The following is a 12,710-nucleotide window of genomic DNA, read 5'->3' as shown; positions in this document are numbered from 1 at the left end:
AGAGAAATTAAAACCTTTACAGATGAGCAAAAGCTAAGAGAACTCAGCACCACCAAACCAGCTTTACAACAAATGCTAAAGGAACTTCTCTAGGCAGGAAACACGAGAGAAGGAAAACACCTACAATAACAAACCCAAAATATTTAAGAAAATAGGAATAGGAACATACATATTGATAACTACCTTAAATGTAAATGGATTAAATGCTCCAACCAAAAGACACAGACTGGATGAATGGATACAAAAACAAGACCCGTATATGTCTACGAGAGACCCACTTCAGACCCAGGGACACATACAGACTGAAAGTGAGGGGATGGAAAAAGATATTCCTTGCAAATGGAAATCAAAAGAAAGCTGGAGTAGCAATTCTCATATCATACAAAATTGACTTTAAAATACAGACTATTACAAGAGACAAAGAAGGACACTACATAATGATCAAGGGATCAATGCAAGAAAGATGTAACGATTGTAAATATTTATGCACCCAACATAGGAGCACCTCAATACACAAGGCAAATGCTAACAGCCATAAAAGGGGAAATCGACAGTAACACAGTCCTAGTAGGGGACTAACACCCCACTTTCACCAATGGACAGATCATCCAAAATGAAAATAAATAAGGAAACACAAGCTTTAAATGATACATTAAACAAGATGGACTTAACTGATATTTATAGGACATTCCATCCAAAAACAACAGAATACACTTTCTTCTCAAGTGCTCATGGAACATTCTCCAGGATAGATCATATCTTGGGTCACAAATCAAGCCTTGGTAAATTTATGAAAAGTGAAATCGTATCAAGTATCTTTTCCAACCACAACGCTATGAGACTAGGTATCAATTACAGGAAAAAATCTGTAAAAAATAAAAACACATGGAGGCTAAACAATACACTACTTAACAACCAAGAGATCATTGAAGAAATCAAAGAGGAAATCAAAAAATACCTAGAAAAAACTGACAATGAAAACACAACGACCTAAAAACTATGGGATGCAGCAAAAGCAGTTCTAAGAGGGACGTTTATAGCAATACAATCCTACCTCAAGAAACAAGAAACATCTCAAATAAACAACCTAACCTTACACCTAAAGCAATTAGAGAAAGAAGAACAACAACAAAAAAAAAACCCCGAAGTTAGCAGAAGGAAAGAAATCCTAAAGATCAGATCAGAAATAAATGAAGGAAACAATAGCAAAGATCAATAAAACTAAAAGCTGGTTCTTTGAGAAGATAAAATTGATAAACCATTAGCCAGACTCATCATGAAAAAACGGGAGAAGACTCAAATCAATAGAATTAGAAATGAAAAAGGAGAAGTAAAAACTGACACTGCAGAAATATAAAGGATCACGAGAGACTACTACAAGCAACTCTATGCCAATAAAATGGACAACCTCAAAGAAACGAACATATTCTTAGAAAAGCACAACCTTTTCAGAGACTGAACCAAGAAGAAATAGAAAATATAAACAGACCAATCACAAGCACTGAAATTGAAACTGTGATTAAAAATCTTCCAACAAACAAAAGCCCAGGACCAGATGGCTTCACAGGCGAATTCTACCAAACATTTAGAGAAGAGCTAACACCTGTCCTTTCAAAATCTTCCAAAACACAGCAGAGGGAGGAATACTCCCCAACTCATTCTACGAGGCTACCATCACCCTGATACCAAAACCAGACAAAGATGCCACAAAGAAAGAAAACTACAGGCCAATATCACTGATGAACATAGATGCAAAAATCCTCAACAAAATACTAGCAAACAGAATCCATTAAAAGGATCACATGCCATGATCAAGTGGGGTTTATCCCACGAATGTAAGGATTCTTCACTATACGCAAACCAGTCAATGTGATAAAACATATTAACAAATTGAAGAATAAAAACCGTATGATCTGGGCTTCCCTGGTGGCGCAGTGGTTGAGAAGCTGCCTGCCAATGCAGGGGACACGGGTTCGAGCCCTGGTCTGGGAAGATCCCACATGCCGCAGAGCAACTAGGCCCATGAGCCACAACCACTGAGCCTGCGCGTCTGGAGCCTGTGCTCCGCAACAAGAGAGGCTGCGATAGTGAGAGGCCCGTGCACCGCGATGAAGAGTGGGCCCCGCTTGCCGCAACTAGAGAAAGGCCTCTCACAAACGAAGACCCAACACAGCCAAAAATAAAAATAAATTAATTAATTTTTTAAAAAAACAAAACAAAACCATATGATCATTTCAATAGATGCAGAAAAAGCTTTCGACAAAATTCAACACTCATTTATGATAAAACCCACCCAGAAAGTAGGCATAGAGGGAACTTACCTCAACATAATAAAGGCCATATATGACAAACCCACAGCCAACATCGTTCTCAATGGTGAAAAACTGAAACCGTATCCTCTAAGATCACGAACAAGACAAGGTTGTCCACTCTCACCACTCTTATTCAACATAGTTTTGGAAGTTTTAGCCACAGCAATCAGAGAAGAAAAAGAAATAAAAGGAATCCAAATCGGAAAAGAAGAAGTAAAACTGTCACTGTCTGCAATGACATGATACTATACACAGAGAACCCTAAAGGAACCCTAAAGGTGCTACCAGAAAGCTACTAGAGCTAATCAATGAATCTGGTAAAGTAGCAGGATACAAAATTTATGCACAGAAATCTCTTGCATTCCTTTACACTAATGATGAAAAATCTGAAAGAGAAATTAAGGAAACACTCCCATTTACCAGTGCAACAAAAAGAATAAAATACCTAGGATTAAAGCTACCTAAGGAGACAAAAGACCTGTATGCAGAAAACTACTAAGACACTGATGAAAGAAATTAAAGATAATACAAACAGATGGAGAGATATACCACGTTCTTGGATTGGAAGAATCAACACTGTGAAAATGACTACACTACCCAAAGCAATCTACAGATTCAATGCAATCCCTATCAGACTACCAATGGCATTTTTCACAGAACTAGAACAAAAAATTTAATTTTTATGGAAACACAAAAGACCCCATATATAGCCAACACAATCTTGAGAAAGAAAAACGGAGCTGGAGGAATCAGGCTCCCTGACTTCAGACTATACTACAAAGCTACAGTAATCAAGACAGTATGGGACTGGCACCAAAACAGAAATATAGATCAATGGAACAGGACAGAAAGCCCAGAGATAAACCCACGCACATATGGTCACCTTATCTTTGATGAAGGAGGCAAGAATATACAGTGGAGAAAAGACAGCCTCTTCAATAAGTGGTGCTGGGAAAACTGGACAGCTACATGTAAAAGAATGAAATTAGAACACTCCCTAACACCATACACAAAAATAAACTCAAAATGGATTAAAGACCTAAATGTCAGGCCAGACACTATAAAATTCTTAGAGGAAAACATAGGCAGAACACTCTATGACATAAATCACAGCAAGATCCTTTTTGACCCACCTCCTGGAGAAAAGGAAATAGAAACAAAAATAAACAAATGGGACCTAAAGAAACTTCAAAGCTTTTGCACAACAAACGAAACCATGAACAAGACGAAAAGACAACCCGCAGAATGGGAGAAAATATTTGCAAGTGAAGCAACTGATAAAGGATTAATCTCCAAAATTTACAAGCAGCTCATGCAGCTCAATATCAAAAACACAAACAACCCAATCCAAAAATGGGCAGAAGACCTAAATAGACATTTCTCCAAAGAAGATATACAGATTGCCAACAAACACATGAAAGGTTGCTCAACATCACTAATCATCAGAGAAATGCAAATCAAAACTACAATGAGGTATACCTCACACCAGTCAGAATGGCCATCATCAAAAAATCTACAAACAATAAATTCTGAAGAGGGTGTAGAGAAAAGGGAACCCTCTTGCACTGCTGGTGGGAATGTAAACTGATACAGCCGCTATGGAGAACAGTATGGAGGTTCCTTAAAAAACTAAAAATAGAACTACCATACGACCCAGCAATCCCACTACTGGGCATACACCCTGAGAAAACCATAATTCAAAGAGTCATGTACCACAATGTTCATTGCAGCTCTATTTACAATAGCCAAGACATGGAAGCAACTTAAGTGTCCATCGACAGATGAATGGATAAAGAAGATGTGGCACATATATACAATGGAATATTACTCAGCCAGAAAAAGAAACGAAGTTGAGTTATTTGTAGTGAGGTGGATGGACCTAGAGTCTGTCATACAGAGTGAAGTAAGGCAGAAAGAGAAAAACAAATACCGTATGCTAACACATATATATGGAATCTAAAGAAAAAAAGAAAAGGTTCTGAAGAACCTAGGGTTAGGACAGGAATAAAGACACAGATGTAGAGAATGGACTTGAGGACACGGGGAGGGTGAAGAGTAAGTTGGGACGAAGTGAGAGAGTGGCGTGGACTTATATATACTACCAAATGTAAAACAGACAGCTAGTGGGAAGCAGCCGCATAGCAAAGGGAGATCAGCTCAGTGCTCTGTGACCACCTAGAGGGGTGGGATAGGGAGGGTTGGGAGGGAGACGCAAGAGGGAGGAGATATGGGGATATATGTATATGTATAGGTGATTCATCACTTCGTTATAAAGCAGAAACTAACACACCATTGTAAAGCAATTATACTCCAATAAAGATGTTAAAAAGAAAATAAATAAAGCACAATAGATGATTTTTACAAACCAATTCTCTATTAACTATTTATTACATCTACACACCTGTAGCACAGCTATAGCTGATGTCCCTGCTGGGACTCTGAGGCACTGCAAATGTTAGTGCTGGGGTAATTTTATTGCTTCTTAGGTCTGTGAAAACTAAGAAACTAGCCATAGCAACTCTGTTGCTGGATGAAGGTTATTACATTTAGTTTAAGAAGTAAACAAGGCACAGGCCAAACCATGATTCCCTTAATGCCTTCAGTGATTTCCTGCTAATAGACCCTACTACAGGGGGCCTGAGACTTTGGCTGGAGAACACAGACAAAAACATTCTGTATATATGTTTCTTAAAAGACTGATTCTAGTCACAATGTATGATCACATTATTTCTTGCATGTTAGACTAGTTTTATGTGAAGAGCAGTACTTAGAACTAGCAAACAAACATTGCAAAGTACTCTTTAAATCAAAAACTACGTTGTAATACACACATTGGCTTAACGTGGGCAACCTGAGAAAACCTCATGCTTTCTGAATTATGAAACAATTAAAGCATGACTCAGTACAGATTATTTTAATATGGCAATATGAATCTAAGTAGTTTACAATATTAAAGAAAACTAAAATCACACTCACTTGCAATCATGACCTTTATGACAAACCCTTGCACATTCCGTACAACAACAGAGGGACTCCAGCAAGCCACACGTACGACACTCAAAAATATCCTAAAATTAAAAGGATATAATTTTTAGAAGAATGATATGTATATCTCATCACAATAATTATTTCTGGTATTTTCTAAAACAATTCAATCACAACAACAGCAGAGCAAAATTAATGTGCTCTGGGAAACAGTCACAGATGGGTACACAAATGGGAATTAAATATTACCAGACGGGCAAAAATAATCTGTATCATCCAAAAAAGGCATAACAGTTATAAAATCTAAATCAACAGCTGTGAATCAGATTATACTACCCAGCAAAGATTTCTAATTTTTATGACAGCCCGTAACTGGTGTTAACAGTCAACTCCTTTGCCTCATTTATTTAGGAATTACATACAAATTAATTTTCTTTGGAGAATTTTATAACTCAAGAGTAAAAGGAAATACCAGACTTGCAATTCCAAAGCTAAGAACTAGAACTCTAGTGATGGTCAAAGGGAAGAAAAGAAAACCTAGATAGCATAAATATAGGGAAATATAAAATAACTTACCTGGTTAATGTGCTCTGCTCCAGTCCATGTAAAACTGCAGGTATCATTACAACATAAGACATATAAAGGAGAGTCATCAGGGTTGGTACCTGATGGGCAAACCATGCCCATAAATACATCTTCCTCTTTTTCACTTGAGGACACTTCAGCTAAAAAGATTAAAAACATAGTTCATACATCAAGAAAAGACTTACAGCCATCTACTCCTTTCCTCAAATGGAAAAGCTCTAACATTTACACAGTATAAATAAGAAACTACTATATATTAATAAAATAAATTGACATACAAAGTCAACAATGCAAGGAAATCCAGTCAATTCTGGTGCAAAGTAAAGCAAAGTGTAATTATATCATAACCACATATGGGGACAATACAAGTACACCAAACATCAGCCTTCTGAGTCATTAGCTCTATGTTATGCAGTTAAGATTCAAGTTCTAGCTCTATTTAACAAATTATAGACAATCACATAATTTATTCATAGCCAGTATTTTTTAAAAGCTAACTACTAAATCTTTTAAAGGCTAGATGGCAGGAACTGATATTCCTTAATGCTTTCTGTTAGGTAGTAAATCCAAGTCAGAAAGAACAGTAAGACTTCTGGCCTGTTCTTTCCATAAAATTTTATCACTAACACGAATTAACACGTGGACAGGTTCTAACAGTGATCCATCTTTACTTTCAAAAGATTAATCATTACAATCCATTACGGAATTTTTTTTTAATTTAAGGAAATTTATACCAGCTGCTTTTTGATGGAAAGTTAGAAGGTACAATATGCTTGAAAAAAGTATAAGCATATGAATTTCATACACATAAGCAAAAGAATTATCTTGATAGTTTCTAATCAGTATCATTTCCATATACAGAAATTAGGTTTGAATAATTATAGAAGAGAATCTATTCAAATTAAAAAATAAGCAACCCTTTCAGAACTTGAAATAAATTACCTTTTGCAATTTTCTGGGCTGTTTCTAAAATGGTAATTGCAGCAGGATAAGCTCGGCCACTTACAGCTGACATAAATGGGGTCATACCTCTTGCATCCCTAAAATGAGAACAATTGTATATAAAAATATTATCAATTATCTTCCTTCCTGATTATGAAAGAAACATATGTTCATGATGAAACAAAAAACAGTTTTGTCTTAGTAAATAATGTCTCACCATTCAAAGAAAACCATCGGTGGTATTTTCTGGCCTCATATTATCTCACTTAAGAAAGCCACTTCGTGGAACCTTTGTCTCTCTAAACCATGCTCTCCTTTCTTGGCTTTAGTGACACTAAAGAATAGACCAGCAAGGGCTCTGGAGTAAACTAATACTTTCTAGATGTGAGCATAGTAACAGGCTCTCTCTCAAACAATTGTGAGGAAGATTATATGAATTATTACTTAAAAGGTTTCAGCACAGTGCCTAGCAAAAAATAAGTATTCAGTAAGTGTTAGCTATTATTATTACGAGTTTCCTCTTTAAAATGTACTTAAACATTCTTCACTGAATTTCTATTTCCTCCTAGACCCCTCGCATTTCCCAGAAGTCAGTCCTCAGCCAGTTGTGCCTCTCTCTCTCTTCCGCCATAGCAACTACCACTTCTCTCACAATAATACGGTTCCAACACCTACACTTGTTTACTTGATAAGCCTACTTGGGATTTCCCAGTGGTATCTTACATTCAACGTGTCTAAAACTCAAATCATCTTTCTCCGCAAACCTGCTCTCTACCTGATTTATCTATGTCACCCAACAATATCACTGTCCCAAGTAACTTCAGACAAAAATTTTGGTTCTTCACAAAGTATTCCTTCTAAAGCAATTTTTAAACTTCTGCATCTAATCTTTCTTTTCCATTTTCAACAACTCAAGAGTTCAGTTTATTACAACACACATATTAAAGGCTATGACAGACATATAAAACATAGCCTTGACTCTGGTTTCTACTCTTGCCTATTTTCATCTCTTTTATACCACCATCTCATTACTATTCTTAAAATCCCATTTTGATACTATTACAATCTAACAAAGGCCATTATTGAGAGGGTTCAAGCCCAAAGAACAGAGACCGAAGTAGTGATTTTAACCTATTTTTTTCAGATCCACTGGCTGTTGTTCTCTTCTAATCCTCCACTCTGAATTGGATGAATTACTGTTTCTCATAATATTCATACTTCTCCATGTTGTTGTTCCCTCTTCTCCCTATTTCTCATGGTTCTACTCAAACTTCATTTTCATGAAGCTGCTTACTGTAGCATACACATTTCTCCCTTCTGTTTACTCCAAAACACAATTATGTGTCCCTTTAGCCAGACTCAACCAAGAAAAAAGCTCAAATAAATGAAATCAGAATTGAAAGAGAAGTTACAACCAACATCAAACAAATATAAAGGATCATAAGAGATTTACTACGAAAGATTACACACCAATAAAATGGACAACTTAGAAGAAATGGATAAACTCCTAGAAACATACAATCTCCCAAGACTGAATCAGAAAGAAATAGAAAATATGAGCAGAATGATTACCAGTAATAAAATTGAATCGGTAATTTTAAAAACTCCCAACAAACAAAGGTCCATGACCAGACAGCTTCAGAGGTGAATTCTACCAAACATTTAAGGGGTTAACACCTATCCTTCTCAAACCATTCCCCAAAAATTAAGAGGAAGAAATGCTTCCAAACTCATCCTACAAGGCCAGCATCGCCTTGATACCAAAACCAAAGACATCACAAAACATTTTAATTAATTAATCAATCACAGGCCAATATCACTGATGAACACAGATGCAAAAATCCTCAACAAAATATCAGCAAACCAAATTCAGCAATATACTGAAAGGATGATATACCATGATGAAGCAGGGGATTTATCCCAGGATGCAAGTATGGTTCAATATCCACAAATCAATTAACATGATACACCACATTAACAAACTGAAAAATAAAATTGTATCATCACCTCAGTAGAAGCAGAGAAGGATTCCGACAGAATTCAACATCCACTGATGATAGAAACTCTCCAGAAAGTGGGTACAGAGGGAACATACCTCAACATAATAAATGCCATATATTGGCAGGCCCACAGTTAACATAATAAAAGGCGAAAAGTTGAAAGCATTTCCTCTAAGATCAGGAACAAGAAAAGGATGCCCACTCTCACCACTTTCATTCAACAAAGTATTTTAAGTCCTAGCCACAGCAATTAGATAAGAAAAAGAACAAAAAGGCATCCAAACTGGAAAGACAGAAGTAAAAGTATCACTGTTTGTAGATGACATATACTACATATAGAAAACCCTAAAGATGCCACCAAAAAAAGCAATTAGAATAAATGAATTGAGTAAAGTTGCAGGAAACAAAATTAATACGCAGAAATCTATTGCATTTGTATACACTAAAAACAAACTACCAGAAAGAGAAATTAAGAAAACAATCCCACTTACAATTGCATCAAAAATAACAAACTACCTAGGAATACATCTGATCAAGGAGGTAGAAGACCTGTACTTGGAATATGTGGAATACTATAAGACATTGATGAAAGAAATTGAAGATGACCAGAAATGGAAAAACAAACCTTGCTCATGGATTGGAAGAATTAGTATTACTGAAATGACCATACTACTTAAAGCAATCTACAGATTTAATGCAATCCCTATCAAAATACACATGACATTTTTCTCAGAACTGGAACAAATAATCATAAAATTTATATGGAACCATGAAAGACCCCAAAACAGCCAAAGCAATCTTGAGGAAAAAAACCCCAAAGCTGGAGGCATCATGTTCCCTGATTTCAAACAGTACTACAAACCTATACTAATCAAATGGTACGGTACTGGCATAAAAACAGACACAGAGATCAATGGAACAGAAGAGAGGGCCCAGAAACGAACCCACACTTGCAAAAATAAAAACCTCAAAACACCTTCTCGTACTAAATAGGGAAGGTGACATAAGGGTCAAGACTGGGAGTCCCCATTCTGTAATAAAGACACATACCAGGGCTGGAATTCCAGCTATGCCACTCACTAGTTTTGTGAGCCTGGGCAAGTTAATTAACCCATGACAAAGGAGGCAAGAATATACAATGGCGAAAAGACAGTCTCTTCAATAAATAGTGTTGACAAAATTGGACAGCTAACTGCAAAAGCATCAAACTGGACTACTTTCTCACACCATATAAAAAAATAAATTCGAAATGGATTAGAGACTTAAATGTACGACCTGAACCCACAAAGCTCCTAAAAGAAAACACAGGCAGTATGCTCTTTGACACTGGTCTTAGTTTTATTTTTTTTGGATCTGCCTCTTCAGGCAAGGAAAACAAAAGCAAAATCAAACAAACGGGACTACATCAAACTAAAAAGTTTTTGAGGAAACCACCAACAAAGTGAAAAGCCCACCTACTGAATGGGAGAAGATATTTGCCCATGATATATCCAATAAGGGATTAATATCCAAAATATACAAAGAACTCATACAATTCAACATCAAACAACCCCAATCTGATTAAAAACTGGGCAGGAGACCTGAACAGACATTTTTCCAAAGAAGACATACAACAGATGGCCAACAGACACGTGAATAGTTCAACATCACTAGTCATCAGGGAAATGCAAATCAAAACCACAGTAAGATACTACCTCACATCTGTCAGAATGGCTATTATCAAAAAAGACAACAAATAACAAGTGTTGGCGAGGATGTGGAGAAAAGGGAAGCCTCTTGCAGAAACAGACTCATAGATGTAGAGAACAAACTAGTGGTTGCCAGAGGGCAGGGGGTTAGGAGAATGAGTGAAATAGGTGAGGGAGATTAAGAGGTACAAACTTCCAGTTATAACATAAGTAAGTCATGAGGATAGCATAGGGAATATAATCAATAATATTGTAATAACTTTTTATGGTGACAGATGGTAACTAAACTTATCATGGTGGTCATTTCGTAATGTAAAAAAATATCAAATCAGTATGTTGTACACCTGAAACTAACATAATAAGTCAATTATACTTCAATAAAAAAAGAAGAAAAAACCCTTTTCTTACTGAGTCATCTCCATGGTAAATAATTCACTGATACATCACTTAGGAAATTGTGTTAGCAACTCTAGGAAATTCTCCTGAATCTGTAGTATAAAAAAGCAAAAAGGGCCAGTTTGATCATCTCTATACTTACTACCTAAAAGTCAGGCAAAAGAACACTGCCTCTCCTAGTAACATCAGCTTATTAATACAGTGGCATATTGGGTGTTTTCCAGGTATTTTATATGTTTTTTAGATAAAGGAGGAAAAATTCAACCACTGTGAGGGTACTAAAATAAAGGACTAGTGAAATAGAAATGAACTGTAGAAATATAAAATGGATTAACAACAAAGAGAAAGGGAATAAGAACATAAAATAACTTTTTAGACACCACCACGAGGAAATTATACAAAGATAATATGCTTAAAAACACCATAAATGCAAAAAAAAAATGACAACTGAGAAAATAAAAACAGAAAGATATACTGTATGTATCCGTATATAAACCATTTTTATCTATGCCTCAAACCACTAATAAATTAGTAAGATGCTTCTGTCGTAATAACTCTATTTATAATCCAATGACTTATTTTACTAGTCTGGGGCAGCCTTCATTAAATCATAATTTCATAAATTTGGTCATTTTCATCCAAAGGGCAGTAAGACTTAAACATGAAAACTCCCTCGCCCTCAAAAATAAAAAAACTCATAACACCTTCTTGTACTAAATAGGGAAGGTGACATAAGGGTCAAGGCTGGGAGTCCCAGTTCTGCAATAAAGACACATACCAGGGCTGGAATTCCAGCTATGCCACTCAACAGTTTTGTGAGCCTGGGCAAGTTAATTAACCTCTAAGCCCATTGCTGCAAATGTGAAGTGGAGATAATATTATCTACTCCAGACAGTTATATCTAGAATAAGAGTTAATGCAAATAGAGCTTGGCACAGATTAATAACTATTATAAAAACACTCATCATTATGAGTTTGTAAAGGAAGATAAACAATCATGCTGCAGGTGGAGATGTAACCTATTAACGGTTAATGAGCACTTACAACAGAATACTTATCACAAGCTCTGTATGATCTCATGATGATTCCGTAAGTCAAGATTTCCAAAGAAACCATAAGAATCATCCTTGGATTTTCACAATACAGATTCCAGGCCCCATTTCAGACCTGCTGAGTTATACTTCTAGTGTACAGCTTGGGGAAGAATGTGTATAATTTTTAAAGCTCTCCAGGTGACAGTGATATAACTAATTTATGAATTCAACATTTGAGAGCAACTATACTGTGATCTTTTTAACATATAAATATACACCCTCATCAAGCTAACATAAAATCAAACTGTATTCATTTAGTGTACCCTGTATTATATTGAGAAGGCCTCTTTCACTAAAGAGAGCTTACTTAGTAACACAGAAAATACAATGCTAGATTCTGATAAATTTTAAATTCAATTAAGATAATTGTTGTTCCATATGTTGCAAGATCAACTTAACAGTAAAAGGAGTAAAGCTAAATCTTCATATCAAAAGTATATTAAACTTCTTACTTGGCAGAGAGGAGTTCTCGTAGATAGGGCTGTAGAACAACACTGTCACATAACAATTTTAATATAAAATGAGCATTGGCCTTTCGATCCTTGGATTCTACTACAGATGGCTCTGTGGAAGGACCTGTAATTAAGCAGATCCATTTGGTAACAAAAGTGTACAAAACAGAGTGAAAGACTATTCTAGAATAATATACCAAGTATCTATCAAATAAACCACCAGAAAAATATTCTAGTATTGGTAACAAATTAATAA

The 12,710-nt window shown here is 35.9% G+C and overlaps 1 protein-coding gene across 1 annotated transcript in view; it reads right to left on the bottom strand.

Annotated features, from left to right (window-relative positions):
• The window catches only part of UBR5 (ubiquitin protein ligase E3 component n-recognin 5), a 141,078-nt gene that overhangs the window by 40,698 nt on the left and 87,670 nt on the right, over positions 1–12,710 (bottom strand). Inside the window, exons 25-28 of the mRNA XM_059902338.1 lie at positions 12,455–12,578; positions 6,825–6,922; positions 5,874–6,022; positions 5,289–5,380 (exon numbers count right to left, since the gene is read on the bottom strand). Coding sequence (XP_059758321.1) covers positions 5,289–5,380; positions 5,874–6,022; positions 6,825–6,922; positions 12,455–12,578 — 463 coding nt within the window. The remainder of the gene's footprint in view (positions 1–5,288; positions 5,381–5,873; positions 6,023–6,824; positions 6,923–12,454; positions 12,579–12,710) is intronic.

Source organism: Balaenoptera ricei, chromosome 17, assembly GCF_028023285.1.
Source record: "Balaenoptera ricei isolate mBalRic1 chromosome 17, mBalRic1.hap2, whole genome shotgun sequence".
NCBI lineage: Eukaryota > Metazoa > Chordata > Mammalia > Artiodactyla > Balaenopteridae > Balaenoptera > Balaenoptera ricei.
The sequence above is the reverse complement of the archived record's forward strand: the minus strand, read 5'-3'. Positions and strand labels throughout refer to the sequence as shown.